At 44.3% G+C, this 17138-nt stretch overlaps 1 protein-coding gene across 2 annotated transcripts in view; it reads left to right on the forward strand.

Moving 5' to 3' along the window:
• Positions 1-1680: 1680 nt before the first annotated feature.
• Positions 1681-17138, forward strand: part of LOC143975135 (E3 ubiquitin-protein ligase TRIM63-like) — a 42785-nt gene continuing 27327 nt past the window's right edge. For both annotated transcript variants that reach the window (XM_077477170.1, XM_077477171.1), the window contains exons 1-3: positions 1681-2273; positions 5394-5480; positions 13798-14031. In XM_077477170.1, the coding sequence (XP_077333296.1) occupies positions 1806-2273; positions 5394-5480; positions 13798-14031 (789 nt within the window). In that variant the 5' untranslated portion in view covers positions 1681-1805. The remainder of the gene's footprint in view (positions 2274-5393; positions 5481-13797; positions 14032-17138) is intronic.

Genomic DNA, 17138 nt, shown 5'->3' on the forward strand with positions numbered 1-17138 from the left:
GGGTTCAGCACCATCTGTCCCGTCAAGATCCAAATAGATCTTCCATCTTCACTGCCCATGCTGTTAAGGCCATTCTGAGGGGCATCCTGAGGAGTTTCTTTCATTCTTCTGTCAGTAGACTGCTGGTCACGGGGCCCATCTTCTGGGGCATGTCCGAGTTACTGGACAGGCTGCCTTTTGGAAAGCTCCTCAGTTTGGTCCTTAAAGCTGACATTTACTTGGCTTTTTTTGGATTCCTCAGGCCGGGCGAATTAACCCGTACCAGCTCGGGTTCACTGGCTCACAGTCAGTCAGTTGGTTAGGTATCCGGACCATTTCAGGTTACCCCTGACTGCGTGTAAGACACAGCAGTTTGGGGCTGGTACGAATGTGAGGTTTTTCAAATCCGGCAGTGATTGGTGACCCGTGGCAGTCTTGGATCAACTGTTGTCATTGGTTTCAAGCAAGCCTAGGGACAGCCCGTTATTACCCTTCCCTCACGCTCCCCTCTCGATGGCACAGTTCACCAGGCATCGCCGGATGTTATGGTCTAACCTACGTTTGAACCCAACAAGTCTTTCGGGTCACTGCAGCTTCTCGCCAGGGGATCCTGGCTCATGTTATTAAAAAATTGGGGAGATGGAACTCTGCATGTTTCGCTAGATATATCCCTGATCCCCATGTTGAGATGGCTTGGGCTTTCAGACATTTGACTGACTGATGTTATGTTAAATTTAATAAATTTGTTACTGAGCTACCCTATTGTCTTAATTTTTGCCCCCTTTAGGTATACTGACCACGTGACCTTTTGGCACACCCCAGGTCTTTTCCATGTGTTCTTTCGTCCCGTACTCACTCAATCTCTTGTTGAGACTCCGAGTACAAATGAGAAGGTCGGGCCGCAGGCCAGGTCGGAGTTTGTAGGAGGAGTCGGGGGGTATTTAAACCCACCCACCTCCTGCTTACTCCTGTCGGCCTGGTTGTTTGTATCCCACCCTCTCGACCCTTTTTATTCTTTTTTTTTAATTTTTCCTTTCCATTTCATATTTGGGAATGCCCCCTTTAGGTATACTGACTACGTGACCTTTTGGCACACCCCAGGTCTTTTCCATGTGTTCTTTCATCCCGTACTCACTCGATCTCTCGTTGAGACTCCGAGTACAAACATAATTTATATATACTGTGTCTAACCTGGTGTAGAGCTTATGTGGGAGCTGGTAAAACAGGGGGAGATGTAATTCCTATCTCTCTTGGCTTGGTGAACAGAGGAAGTCAATAATCTTCCTATTTCCGCCTGATTTCTCGGGTGAATTCTCTCCTAACTCCCCAATTCACCAGCTCTGGGCTGGTGAATTGGGGAGTGTGAATTTGAGCACAGATCGCCAGTGAAGTGCTGACATCAGCACTTCATAAACTGGCCGTTTCTGTGCATGTTAATGAGTGCTTCTCTGCTCTGTTGTGAAGATCAACGGAGAACGTGCTCTCCTTTGATCTTCTCACTGTGATAAACCGCTAATGGTCAGAGATGAGCTGCGATCCCCAGGATCACCGTTCATCTCTGTTACATAAACGGACACCAGAGACCAATAACAAGGCAGGCGGGGCTGTGTGCTGATGTAGAGGAGGCGTGTCCGGGGATGGGCTACATCCTGGAATTGGCCTCAGGAGCGCGCGAGTACTCGGACTGCACATGCGCAGTGTGTGAAGTAGCTTGCGGGAACGCGCATTAGGACTCTTCCGTATCTTGTGGTAACGACTGAGAAGTTTACGTTCTGTATGAGCCGTGGTTGCGTACCGGAACACACATATCGCGGCTGTAGGCGGAGATGGAAGCCAGCCTGACGTGTGCCGTGTGTCTGGGCGTGTTCCGGGATCCGGTGACTCTCCCTCTCTGTTCTCATAACTTCTGTAAGAGCTGTGTGCTGGAATGTGGCGGGGAGACCCACACCCGGGGCCTGCACTTCACCCTCCCGGGGCCCGCTCAGGTCACGTGTCCTCTCTGCCGCAAAGTCAGCTCCATCCCTGGTGGCCTGGCCGTTCTGCCCATCAATACCACCCTGGCAGAGCTGGTACGGTTTCTGTCCCTGGGCTCCCGGGAACAGGGGGCAGGCGCCCAGGAAGCCGAATATAGTGAGAAGGGGGCGGCGGGGCGCTGCCCTGAACACCCAGAACACAAGCTGGAGCTCTTCTGTAAGAACTGTGCTGTACTCTGCTGTGGGAAGTGTGTGTCCTGCCACCACCAAGGGATCTTCCACAACGTCAACCTCCTGGACATGGTCTACCAGGAGGAGAAGGTGAGCTGACATCAGCACCCCTATATAATAATAAAACATGGGTGGGGAACCAGGGCACCCTACATTGGAGACCCATTAGTGAAAACACACCAGTCTCCTGGACATCCTCTACCAGGAGTAGGTGAGCTGAAATCAACACCCCTATTTAATAATAAAACATGGATGGGGAACCAGGGCACCCTACATTGGAGACCCATTAGTGAAAACACACCAGTCTCCTGGACATCCTCTACCAGGAGAAGGTGAGCAGAAATCAACACCCCTATTTAATAATAAAACATGGGTGGGGAACCAGGGCACCCTACATTGGAGGCTCATTAGTGAAAACACACCAGTGTCCTGGACATCCTCTACCAGGAGGAGGAGGCGAGCAGACATCCGCACCCCTATATAATAATAAAACATGGGTGGGGAACCAGGGCACCCTACATTGGAGACCCATTAGTGAAAACACACCAGTCTCCTGGACATCCTCTACCGGGAGGAGAAGGTGAGCAGACAGGATCCCTAGCCAATGTCCCATAATAAAACATGGATGGGGAAACGGGACACCCTACATTGGAGGCCCATTAGTGAAAACACCAATCTCCTGGACATGGTCTACCAGGAGGAGAAGGTGAGCAGACAGGTTCCCTAGTTAATATTCCATAATAAAAAAAAAAAAAGGGATCCAGCCCAACACTGGATGCCTATTAGTGAAAACACAACCTTGTGACATGGTCTACCAAGAGGAGGAGATGTACTGCCAGGGCTGACATCAGCAACCATATCCAATATCGCATAATAATACAACGGATGGGGAACCAGGGCACCTTACATTGGAGGCCTTTTCGTGCAAACGCACCAATCTCCTGGATATCCTCTACCAGGAGGAGAAGGCAAGCAGACGACAGGATCCCTAGCTAATGTCCCATAATAAAACATGGGTGGGGAAACGGGACACCCTACATTGGAGGCTTATTAGTGCAAACATAACCGCCTGGACATAGTCTACCAGGAGGAGAGGGTGAGCTAACATCAGGATCCCTAGCTAATATACTATAATAAATAAAACGGATCCAGCCCAACATTGGAGGCCCATTAGTGAAAACGCACCAATCTCCTGGACATGGTCTAACAGGAGGAAAAGGCTAGCAGACAGGATCCCTAGTTAATATCTCATAATCATAAAAAAGGGATCCGGCCCAACACTGGGTGCCTATTAGTGAAAACGCAACCTCCTGGACATGGTCTACCAAGAGGAAGAGGTGCGCTGCCAGGGCTGGCATCAGCACCCTATACAATATCTCGTTATAATAATAAAACCTGGGTGGGGAACCAGGGCACCCTACATTGGAGGCCCATTACTAAAAACAAAGCCTCCTGGACTTGGTCTACCAGGAGGAGAAGGTGAGCTAACGTCAAGATCCATAGCTAATATATCATAATAATAAAACCGGGATCCAGCCCAACATTGGAGGCATATTAGTGAAAGCATAACCTCCTGCACATGGTCTATTAGGAGGAGAAGGTGAGCTGCCAGGACTGATAGCAGCACCCCTATCTAATATCCATAAGCATAATAAAACGTGGGTGGGGAACCAGGGCACCCTACATTGGAGGCCCATTAGTGCAAACCCAACCTCCTGGACATGGTCTACCAGGAGGAGAAGGCGCGCTAACATCAGCCCCCCTCCCATCCAATATCCCATGATAATAAAACATGGGTGGGGAACCAGAACACCCTACATTGGAGGCACATTAGTGCAAACAACCTCCTGGACACGGTCTACCAGGAGGAGAAGGTGAGCCAACATCAGGATCCCTAGCTAAAATCCCATAATAATAAAAAAGGGATCCAGCCCAAAATTGGGTGCCTATTAGTGAAAACACAACCTCTTGGCTATGGTTTACCAAGAGGAGAAGGTGCACTGCCAGGGCTGATATCAGCATCCCTTTCCAATATCGCATAATAATAAAACATGGGTGGGGAACCAGGGCACCCTACATTAGAGGCCTATTCATGCAAACACACCAACCTCCTAGACACGGTCCACCAGGAGGAGAAGGTGACCTGCCAGGGCTGACATCAGCATCCCTATCTAATATCCCATTATAATACATGGGTGGCGAAACCTGGGAACCAGTGCACCCTACACTGGAGGCTTAGTGCAAACACATCGACCTCCTGGACAGGGCCTACAAGCAGGAGGAGGTAAGCAAGTACCGTGTGTCATAGTAAAACGTGTGTCCAAACCTTGGTATCCAGTGCACCAAACATTGAAGTCCTACTAGTGGAAACGCCTCAATCCCCTGTACATCGTCTACCAGGAGAATGTGAGCTGCTAGGGTTGACATCAGCATCCCTATGTAATAGTCCATTATAACAATAAAACATGGATGCCAAACCCTGGGAACCAGTGCACCCTACATCGGAGGCCTATTAGTGCAAACACATCAACCTCCCCTCAACAGGGTCTACCAGGAGGAGAGCTGCCAGGGGTGCCATGGAGGAAATTGAGCCGTCTCTGGCTGCTGTTGCTGAAATTTGGCTATTGTCTGACGTTTTTGGTTCACGTTGCCCTTCCCAAGCAGCATACACATTTCCTCTACTCAACCAAAGTTTAGTAGAGCCACCAGGAACAGGCAAAGCACTCAGTACTCACAGGAATGAAGGCGTATGGGCCTCGCTACCCAGCCTCATGTGTCAGGGCTTGGTAATTAGATTGGTAGGGAGAGAGTCCATCACCCCCGTATAAGCCCTAAGAAGAGCGACCCCTCTGCAAGCATAGTCATATCAGGCATACGTTGTCTGAAAGATGCATGTATTTACGAGAAGACACAGAAACCCTGAATGAAGCGTGCTCCTGTGCATTCTCCATCAGAATATATGAATAAATTGCAAACTAATGAGAATTTTCTTGGCTAAAAAGCTACACATTTATAGAGGTGCAGCTCCCCGCTATGTCATATATGAAAATCTGTGAATATATTTGTATGCTTGAATAACATTTTGTAAGACCTCTGCTTTGATGACGACATTTATTTTGTATTATGACATAGTGAAGGTAAGGTAAAATGTTGGATATCTTATTTGCTGATACTGCATGTTACTTATATCACTTTTTTTTTCTTCCATAGCTGATATTTTTTAACAGTTTAAAAAAACTTAGAGAAATGCATGAAAGATTTACCAAGAACACTTCGGATGATAACAAGGATGTAAAGGTAAACTTCCTTTCTTTTCTATATATTATTTTTTTTTTATGATGTCTGCAGGAACTGAGAAACTGGGCATGTTTTGCTTTTCCAAATTTATAAGGCTACTTTCGCACTGGGGCGGTGAGAACGTTGGCGGTAAAGCACTGCTAAAATTAGCATTGTTTTTGTGGTGCTTTTCGGCCGATAGCGGGTAGAGCTGCGCGATTCTGGCTAAAATCAGAATCGCACTTTTTTTGCTTAGAAGATAGATCACGATTCTTGTAACATCATCATTCACATTTTTTTTTAATTGAAGTGCATTTTCCCAAGTCTGTCTTTCAGGACAGCCACCATAGAGAGACCCTGGCTCCTCCCCTCTTAGGAAACACCGCCTTCAATCCATAATTTAAGCCTCATCCTCCCGCCGGCCCATCAGTTATGGTGTTTCCTCTGGCGAGGAGACACCACCAAGGAACCGAAGCATGATCAGCTGGGGAGGCTGAGGCTATATTTTACCTGGAGGGAAGGAGACGGGTCTCTCTGTCTTGCTGGGCAGTCCGGTTGGCTAGGGAGCCTTGTTGTACTGAGCACGGCTGATTCTACGCGCCCCAGCTTCCCTTAAGGAAGGAGGAAGTCTGGGAAGGTCTGCCTTTCCCTCGCCTAGCATGGCGCTGCTGGAGGAGGTGCCTAGTTCCCCCTGTGTTCTATGGGCGGAGTTGGAGGCCGGACTGGATGACGGGCGAAGTCACTTCCGGTGGGGGAGGGCATCTTCCCTGCGTCTGTGAGTTCCGGACTCGGCAGCTCAAAGGGGACCGTGCGCTCGGCTGGTGGGGCCTCATGGTGTTTTTGCTGTACAGACAGCGTTCTGAGGCACGTTGTGACCACTCATCCTCGGCTGGACATGTCGGGAGCAGAGGCTTCAAGAACATCCCTGAAAGACAACAGCACCAGCCACTCTAAGGTAAGGAGAACCCTGGTGTGGTGTTCCCTTACTTTGTGACGGTAGCTCCACCGGTGTGGTCCCTCCATGGTGGTCGGGGGGGGGGGGAGGGGAGAGTATCTGGGACCTTGGTGGTGTTTGGTCCTGGGGGGCACTCCTGGTAGTCCTCCAGTTAGCACTGGTGACACTTAGTTTATGCTGCCTTCTCTTTCTATTTTTATGTGTTTCAGAAAGCCAGTAGCAAGTCGCCCCATGGTTCCAAGAAGAAATGTCCTTCATGCAGGGCCTCTATGGGGGAGTCTTGGGCTAAGGCACTTTGTAGGGAGTGCATTGAAAGGCTGGTGAGGGAGCAGGCATCAGAACAGGGTGCGGACCTGGCGGCATCTGTGAGGGAGCTTTCTAGCACCTTTCAGTCAGTCAAGGCGTTATTTTCCAGCTTTCAGTTACCTTAGCCCCAGAGCAACCTTCCCAGCGCAACGAGTGGTTCACCTAGCCCACTGGATATTGTCCCTTCTTGTGGGGATAAGCCGAAGGGCTCCAGAGAGGAAGTTGAGGAAGCAGACAGTGCCGCTTCAGATTCCCAGGGGGAGTCGGATGAGGAAGGTTTGGATGGAGAATCCAATAAGGTCCTCATGGTATAAGCTTTCCCTGGATGAGGTGGAGGAACTCTTAGGAGCCATTCATACCACTTTAGGTATTCAAGAGGAAAGGAAGGCTTTGTCACTTCACGATCAGATGTACAAGGGCCTGGGGGAACAGAAGAAGAGGGTGTTCCTGGTTCACGAGGTCCTGATCGATGCCATCAAGAAGGAATGGCAGGATCCCAAGAGGTAACCCTTCTTTTTCAGGGGTGTTGAAAGGGAGACTCTTGTATGGCTCAAGTCTCCTAGACTCAATGTGGCTTTTTCTCGAGTGTCTAGACATACTGGTATGGCCTTTGAGGACATGGTGGTACTGTCAGACAACATGGATCAAGGATGGATTCACTCTTTAAAAAAGCTTGGGACTCGAAACCTTAAGCCAGCCAAGCCAGCCATGGCATCTACTGTGGTAGCCTGTAATATGGAATATTGGCACACACATAGAAGCAGGAACAGCAGAGGAGACTATACTGTCTTCTTTTCCCACGTTACTCAAGGGAGTAGCTTATATTGCGGATGCTTCAGCGGAATCTGTTCGCATGTCTGCGAGGTACACGGCTCTGACCAATTTAGCAAGGAGAGCCTTATGGCTGAAAACATGGCAAGGAGATAGTGCGTCCAAAATCAAACTTTGTGGGATTCCTCTCACAGGTGATTTGTTATTCTGACCAGGCTACCTTATGGTGGAGGTATTGGCATTCCTACGACTCAAGGGCATCTCGGTAGTCGCATATCTGGGCAACCTTCTCCTGTTTGCACCTTCCCCGGAGCAGTTGGCTCAGGATCTTCGGGTAGCAAGAGACATCTTGAAAAACCTGGGTTGGCTCTTGAACCTGGAGAAATCCAATTTAGTTCTGTCTCAAAGAGTCACCTTCCTGGGCTACGTGTTGGATTCAACAGAGAAGAAGGTATTCCTTCCCTTGCAGAAAATTCAGAAGGTAGAGAGAGCAAAGTTGCTTTTCCAGGGCAGTGGTCAGGTCTCCGTAAAAGTGGTTATGTCGGCCTTGGGCCTACTGACATCCACGCTCCCGGCAATGTGGTGGGCGGGGTTGCATTTTCGTCCTCTGCAACTGTTCATTCTGAGAGTCTGGCACCACAGTCAGGGGTCCTTGGACTCACTGGTCTCTTCCAATTCAGGTCAGGAGGTCCCCCTGTTGGTGGAGACAGGGGGAAAACCTGTCACAGGGCCTGGAGTGGGTCTTACTGTCCAGAACTGTCACAACCAATGCGAGTGGCTCAGATTGGGGAGCGCACATAGATTCCTGGATTGTACAGGGTATCTGGGGGAGGACGGAAGCAATAAAGTCCTCAAATTGGAGGGAGCTGAGAGCAGTAGATCTGGCACTCAGTCTTTCAGAAGGAACTTTAGGGGCAACACATGAGTCCGGTCAGACAACTCTTCAGTGGTGGCCTATGTCAACAGACGGGGGCACCAGGAGTGGATTCCTTTTGGGTCCTGGCAGAATCCCATCCTCAGATGGGCCAGGGCCAATGTTCTGTCTCTCTGTGATACATTTGAAGGGGAAACAGAATCAGATAGCAGACTTCCTCAGCAGAAAATCTCTGAGGGAGGGCAACTGGGTATTGAAGCAAGAGGTCTTCGAAATGATCACCCGAAAGTGAGGATTTCCTTCTGTGGATCTTTTCGCCTCAAGGGAAAATGCAAAAGCGCGCCTCTTCTTTTCCATGAGCTGGTGGGACGGGGCATTAGGAGTGGATGCACTGGCATTCCCCCCCCCCCCCCCCCCCGGTTCTGATTCCGATTCCTGCAGTTTTAAGGACATTTCAGGCGGAGTGCACAACCCTCATTCTGATAGCACCACATTGGCCCAGGAGGCTGTGGTTCTCCATTCTAAAGGGCTTGGTGGCATAGTCCCCCTGGATGCTCCCAGTCCAGGAGGATCTTCTTTCTCAGGGGCTGGTCTGGTGTCCTCAGGTGGAGCGGTGGAAACTTGCAGCATGGCTTCTGAGGATGATTTGCTGAGGGGCAAGGGGTTCTCTGATCACTTAGTAGCCACTCTTCTTCTAAGTTGCAGAAAGTGGGAAACGCAGACTATCTTCTGGAAGGTGTAGAAGCGTTTCAATAGTTGGTGCTCAGAAAGCTCCTTTGATGTACACAGCTCTGTAGCAGTGTTGGAATTTCTGCATGCAGGGGCAGATAAAGGCCTAGCCCTTAGCACCTTGAAAGGACAGGTATCCGATTTAAGTGTTTTTCTAGAAAAACAACTAGTGACAGATCCATGGATAAGCAGGTTCTTTAAGGCCTTGAGCAGACAGAGACCAGTCAGAATCTCCCCCTTTCCTGTGTGGGATCTTTCTTTAGTCTTACAGGGGAACCTTTTGAGCCATTGGGAACCTGTACGTTAAGATTGATCACCCTCAAGACGGTATTTTTTGTGGCAATCGCTGCAGCAAGGAGTGAGTGAACTTGAAGCCCTCTCTGTGAGGGCACTTTTTTTTAAGGTTTTCCCAGACTGTAATATTTAAAAGGGATCCAGCATTTTTGCTAAAAGTAGCCTCTAAGTTTTCATAGAGGTCAGAAAATTGTTTTACCTACTTTTTGTTCGAATCCTATGAGGGAACAGGAACTTATTTTTCATAATTTGGATTTTAGAAGGTGTGTCCTGCAATATTTAGAGAGTACAAGTCACTTTAGGAGGATGAGGATTAAATTATGGATTGAAGGTGGTGTTTCCTAAGAGGGGAGGAGCCAGGGTCTCTCTATGGTGGCTGTCCTGACAGACTCCTGGAAAAGGATGTTAGCGGTAAGTAACTTTGTTCTTTTTTGAAAGACCGCTGGGCAAATACAGTATAACATAAAATATTGCAGTAATTGACATTTTATTCCCTAGGGTCTCGGCTAATAAAAAAAAAAATATATATATATATATATATATATATATATATATATATATATATATATATATATATATATATATATATATATATATATACACACACTGTATGTATATGTGTTTTTTTCTAGCAAAAAATATTGATTTTTAATCTAAACAAGTGTCAGAAATATTTTGACTTTAAGTGGTTAAACTTCCTGCATTTACACTTTGTTTAAAAACTTGGCAGACTGCCAGGATTTTTTTTTCTTCACACACAAGTTTCCCTTTGATCTAAGAAGGAAGTTGGTTACAATGTTTCATTTTAAAAACTTGGTAGACTGCCCAGATGTTTTCTTTTGACAGCTGAGCAGATAAGTCTCTCCACTTGTTATATGAAAGAATCGGCAAACTCTGCAATAGGGATTGTCAGGGGGGTTGAATCGAGATCACGCTTTTTTTTAATGATTAATTGTGCAGCTCTACTAGTGGGGCACCTTTTTAACCCTGCTAGTGGCCAAAGAAGGGGTTACTACCACCCATGTAGCAGTGATGACTATTCATTTCAATGGGCATTTTGTTCCCCTCAAAATACCTCAGAGAGAAAGACTTTCCATAGTGTAACACTGTAAAACTCTTTTAATCTCAATAAAAACCACTCATTATTGCACTCACATGAACATATCTTAAATGAAAGCACTTCCAAAACACTTCACTCTTCAACAACAACTCCCTTTCCTCCAAGGCATTGGTGGTCACACTAGATACTGGCAGGATTAGCGGCACAAATACTGCCTCTAGCTCTTAATTACTGCTGTTTGGTACCTGGCAGCGAAGCATAGAGTTTAAATCCGGCGCCAAAATCTCCCAGTCCTCTCTCCTGTGTCACCTCCTCCCTCCGCCTCAGCTGTAATCCTTAGTATGTCAAAAGATAGTTGCCAGATAGCCACGTCCCCGACATGTTTCGTCACGCGACTTCCTCATGGGTATTTTGAGGGGAAATTCCAGTGATATCTTAAGGAAATTATACTGCAAGTGATTGCCGAATATCTACTAACAGCTTTAAAAAGATCTTAAACGCTTATCTTGCTCAACACGAGAGTGCTGAGCGCTGCAGCTGGTGAGTGCTCCAACGAGGGGGGTCACGAACACCAAGGGTGTGGTGAAGGCTTTTATTATATGGACACTGATTTTTCACACAAGGAAAAGTTTTTTTTCATTTTAGATTTTTTCTTATGGACTATTTTGTTTCACATTTGTATTGTACTTTATCGCTTTTTGATTATAAGTGATTTTCTATATGCGAATTTATATAGATTTGGGGAAAACACAGTATTGCACTCAATGAAAATAATTTTTTTGTTGCATACGTGTTGTTTTAAGTCGAGTGCTACAAGGTGGTTTATGTGGTAATTTATTTATATTTCTTTATTCACCTTCTGGTTTATGTACTTATATATTTAAGTAGCAGCTGGGGTAGGGGTGTGTGTGGCGCTGTGATGATACACAAAGTTGGCGAATTTTAAAGTGTGTATCCAGTTTGTGTGTGTGTGTGTGTGTGTGTGTGTGTGTGTGTGTGTATGTATGTATGTATGTATATATATGTATATGTATAAAAATTTTTTATACAAAACACCAAAATGTATTCTTTAACTGTTTTCATATAGCAATGTGTGGTAATGATATGTAGGCTAAACCTAACAAAATATCTTTTTCTATGAATGCTCACATAAACTATAATAGTAAATAAGAGGGTGTATGCTGTGCGTTGCTTTTTTCTACTGTACAAGTGTGTCTGCATCCTGAGAGAGTACATAGGATAAATGTCACTCCTGCTTTTATGTGCCAGTTCCCACATATATAAATTTTCATACCACATACTGATGGGCTGATTTTGTAGTGCAAAAAGTGGCCATGTGCATGAACACTTAGCAGCCAATCAGAAATAGAGTATCCTCTGTAATTTTTGCTAAACGGCTGCAGGGTGGATTTGATTTAAATCAAATCAATTTTAAATAAGTCATAAAAAGGCTTGGTTTAAATCAACTAATTTAAATCAGAATTTTTAAAGAGCAACTGTCATCTCTGTCCCACAGCGGCGGCTTCTGGTCCCATTCACTTTAATGGGACCACTGGTGATGTGACAATGACACAACAAGGTGAGGGACATGGCGGCAGCAGGTGAGTGGATGCCCGCTAACAGGCGCAGCCATGATGTATCTGAAATTACAGGTGCTCTTTAAATGTAAGAACTTATTCTTGCTGGTAGTTAGAATCCTTAATATTTGCAAACAAAATGAAGGTTTCCTATTTAGAATAATAAGTTGTCAGGTTGGTAAAACAGTGATATCAGAACTGATTCAATCATACAGTTTGTAGTGTACATAGATTTGTAAAACAATGCGATAAAGGAATATTGTTTTTATCTCATGGTTATTTTGAAATTGTGTGACTGCATCAATATAGTGCATGTTATCTCAGCTTGCAGAGCTTGAATCCATTAAATGAATTTACCAAAAATGTAAATATTGCAGAATATACAGCGTCATGCTCCATTTTGTGCTAAATTTAAATTATTAATGTCTCTTAAATAGAAAACTATTTTGATAGATTTTTACTCCAAAAGCATATTATTATTATTATTATTATAATATATATATATATATATATATATATATATATATATATATATATATATATATATATATATAATATAATTTTTTTTTTTTTTTTATTTCGCTGAATTTTTCACTTCTACAGTTTTATGTTCCACTTAAATTTTGCGTTTTGAAACGTGCCAATTTGTATACTTTTATTTTTGCCCTTCAGTGGACATGACACTGACAAAAAAGGTAAGCTTGAGTTCTGTATAGTCTCTTTTACAGGAGTTGATATTCTAAATAAATTAAGCTACTGGCCTATATCAGCACAGATAAGATGCCTCATGTCTGTTTTTGATTTGTAGATTAGGCATATTTGTAAAAATTTCTCCAAAGATTGCATTGCAGTCATATACTGGTTTAGCAGTGCATACACGCACAATAACAGGCTAGTGTTGACATTCAGGAAATCAAATCACATTAATGTAAAATGAATAATGTATAGCTAATTAATCATAGAGAAACAAACTTCAACGTATTCCGTTATGGAGGTTTTGTCCTATGTATACACTGGGTAAGTAATTTGCGTTCCATTAATACAGCCAAGGATTGCTTTAATATAGTTTACACTCTTCAGCACATTTAAAATGTTTGACAGCATTTCTCACTTTTTTTTTTTTTTTGGAAACTTGAGGACTGTATGCCCTTACCTCTTAGGCTACATTCACATCTGAGCGTTTTTCGCTCGTAAAACGCCCAACAAGCAAAATTTTTCATTTCAGTTTCACCTGTTCACATCTGAGCAGTTTGTCACCTAAAAAATGCCTTAAGCTCAAAAAAGAACATGAGCTTCTTTGGGGCAGATTACAAGCCTTTTTTTCTGCTTTTTACATTGGTGAACTCTAACATCGTGGTAAAAACCCCCTTTCCCATAGATGTAAGGATAGGTATGCCATGTGAATTAGGCCCAAATGCAGATTTACCGTATCTGCAGGGCACTTTGAATATTTTATAGCCCCTGCAGTTTTTACTGTGACTGCCCTTGGAAACGTTTAAAAAAAAAAGTAAAACATTTCTTAAACAAGGAACACTTGCAAAGTTATTGTGAAGTGTTTGATATGCCTGTTTAAATGGTCTGTTAATTACATCCTAAATACAAGTCGTACACCCCTGCTCTATAGCAGTTTTCTGAAATCTCAGCCATATCCTTCTAATATATACAGAGATCAGTTGTTTTCCTTGAAGTGTGGTTGTAATACTTTTATTTCCTGTTACTTTTTTTTTTTTTCAGTAAGTCCTGGTTTCAAGTGTTTTCTGTTTTGCTTCTAGGAAACGCTAAAGAAGAACATTGACGTGGTTAGCTTAGCATTTGATGAAGCATATAAGGCTCTGGATTTAAAGAAAAAACAGTGTTTGGAGTTTATCAAACAGCAACAAAATGCTGCTATAAAACGGCGTGAAGTACGTGAGACGGCAGTGGCTCATCAGAAAGTCACAGTTGAAAGTCTTCTGAAGGATTGTGAAACCCTTGTGGATGAATCTGAACCAAAATGCTTTCTTCAGGTAATCTTCTATTACATGTACAATACATTAAATTGTACATTAAATGCAGATGCTTCCCCAACATCACTCTATCATTTCCTTTTAAAGGAGAAGTAGGTTTTTTCATTACTACCTATTATTCTCTCTCCCCCCCCCCCCCTCCAAAATTTATACTTGCCTAGGTAGATCCAGCATGGGGCCGATGCTGCATCTGTCCCCCAGCGCCTCTGCACTGAGTACTAAGCAATCGAACATTGCCGATGGCTTGGTTCCCACAGCTCTCCCCTCTGAACCACACCCCCGTGCGCTCACTGGAGCTCTGAGCTGCGGCGGGGCGGGGAGTGGCCGTCTCAGCCTCTCAGCAGGGAGCTAAGTGGCTTAGACTGGTATCAGGCACCTGGCAGATTCAGACTTTGTCTGATGCGATGCCTGGACTGATTTCTGTGACTGCAGCAGAGAGTGGACTTCAGACAGCTCTCTGCTGAAAACTGGTCGCAGGAGTGCATAACAAATTGCATTACTGTGACCCATAGGAGAAGCTCAGGCTGGACTTCACCTTTTTAATTCTAAAACAACTGTCTATATATTGTTCTCCGGTGGAATTCCCCACACGATGGAAACGCAAACATTTCAGCTGAGAACAGACACACACATATGCACTTGCTGGGTGACACCATATTTTACACTGGCAGGAGGGCTTGCGGATGATGGTGGCACATAAACTGAGCACAGTGTCAGGGCTCAGCAGCCACAATTAACCGTGGTGAGTTTACAGATGGGTGGGCAGAAACGATCAGGCTCAGCCAGGTATTTTAGGTGATAGAAGGGGCCAAATGACACAGCACTTACCTGAGCCCGATCTCAAACCATCACTGTCCCATCTGCAGCAGCTTTTCTGTCCCCTCCCCTATCTCACGGGCTTAGCTGAGAGCAGCGGGAGCTATTGCCTCCTGTTAGTCAAATTCTCTGAGCAGAGAGCAAGGGACAGGGCTGAGATGTGCTGTGTGTGTCAATATATGCACACAATCAGGCCCAGGATCGAGCCCCCACAAGCTCAGAATGGAGGAGCCGAGGGTGCTGGCAAGGGACACCAGAAGAGGATTTAGGTCGTCTGCAAAACTGCACAGAGTAAGTAAATATAACATAACATGTTTAAAAAGAAAAAAAAAGTTAGTCACTTTTATGTTTTTGTTGGCTAAGACCATCGTATTTAGACATGGTATGAGAAATGGCATACAATTTAAAAACTACAATGGACATGCTAACCAACTTTACATGAGTTCTGCATTTGTAAATAGACCCATATTTAGGGTCCTTGCAGGATAAATAACATAACTTGTTTTAAATTGATGATGTGTTGGTACTAGCAGTTCTTCAAACATGTTGAGTTTTAAAATGGTAAAACAATGCATTTTTCACATTTTGTTTCTATTTAGTAAATAATGATATCAAATTGTATTAACCACTTAAGCTCCGGACCATTTTGCTGGCCAAAGACCAGAGCACTTTTTGCGATTTGGCACTGTGTCACTAACTGACAATTGCGAGGTCGTGCGACTTGGCTTTCCCACAAATAGCTTTCTTTTGGTGATATTTGATCACCTCTGCATTTTTATTTTTTGCGCTATAAACAAAAAAGCGACAATTTAAAAAAAAAAAGCATTATTTTTAAAATTTTTGCTATAATGTATATTCCCCCCCCCCCCCCCCCCCAAAAAAAAAAAAAAAAAAAAAAAAAAAAAAAAAATATATATATATATATATATATATATATATATATATATATATAATATATATTTCCCCCTCAGTTTAGGCCAATACGTATTCTACATATTTTAGGTAAAAATAAAAATCGCAATAAGCCTATGGTTTGCGCAAAAGTTATAGGGGATAGTTGTATGCCATTTTTATTAATACATATTTTTTTTATTTAAATTTTTTTACTGGTAATAGCGTAATTATCATGACTGCGACATTATGGCGGACACATCGGACATTTTTGGGGCCATTGTCATTTATAGAGCAAATGCACTGATTCCTGTGTAAATGACACTGGCAGTGAAGGGGTTAACCCCTAGAGGGCAGTATAGGGGTTAAGTATGTCCTGGGGAGTGATTCTAACTGTGGGGATCTGTGGCTACGTGTGACACGTCACTGATCTCTGCTCCCATTCACAGGCAGCAGAGATCAGTGACACTGTCACTAGGCAGAGCGTGGAGATGCTTGTTTACATCTCCCCGTTCTTCCTCTCCGTGAGGCAATTGTGGGTATTCCCGTGGACATGGAGTCCGTGGGACTCAAGACCCAACTCACGGAGGTCTCGGCCGGTTCGCGATGGCATGGCGGCAAATTTAAAGGGACATACAGGTACGCCCATTTGCCCCGTTGTACAGCGGCGTGCATGGGGTCGGGAACTGGTTAAAGAAGAAATAAAAATGAATTCCTATCACAGAACCTTGCATGACTAAAAATAAAGCACTGTCTTCTTCTCTTATTTGGAGCTCTTGCACACTTTTGCCTAACATAAGGCACTGTATGCAAAGTGTTCATATGTTATTTATTTTTTATTTATTTTTCACGTGATTACTGTTAAAGTGGTTGTTAAGCCACTTGTATAAAAAGCTCCCACCCCCTCTATATTCGAATAAGTTTCCGTGTCTGTGTTATATAATAAATCTGCTTATCTGTACTGATAAAACAGTCTTCCTGCGATTAGTTGCCTCCTCTGCCCAGCTGACAGTTTCAGTGGGCGGGGCCGAGCACTGCCACTGATGTCGGCCAGGGAATGGGAGAGCCAGAGTTGAGGAGTCACATAATCGCAGGAAGACCCTTATCGGTACAGATAAGCATATTTGATATAACACAAAAAGCGTGCCAATAAAATATCCCACACACCGTTACACCACCACCAAGCCAGATATATATTGACCTAAACCGATGAAGAAATTTTATTATTTATTTTATTTTTTTTTGCAAAAAAGTGTGTTTTGTGTGTGTGTATACTTATGCAAGAGGTGATCAAATTCCACCAAAAGAAAGCTCTATTTGTGGGGGAAAACACCTCAATGTTTGGGTACAGTGTCGCACGACCTCAGAATTGTCAGTTAAAGTGACACAGTGCCGTATTG

The sequence above is a fragment of the Lithobates pipiens genome, unplaced genomic scaffold, assembly GCF_037356315.1.
Source record: "Lithobates pipiens isolate NorthernLeopardFrog02 unplaced genomic scaffold, aLitPip1_a1.2 Scaffold_13, whole genome shotgun sequence".
Lineage (NCBI taxonomy): Eukaryota > Metazoa > Chordata > Amphibia > Anura > Ranidae > Lithobates > Lithobates pipiens.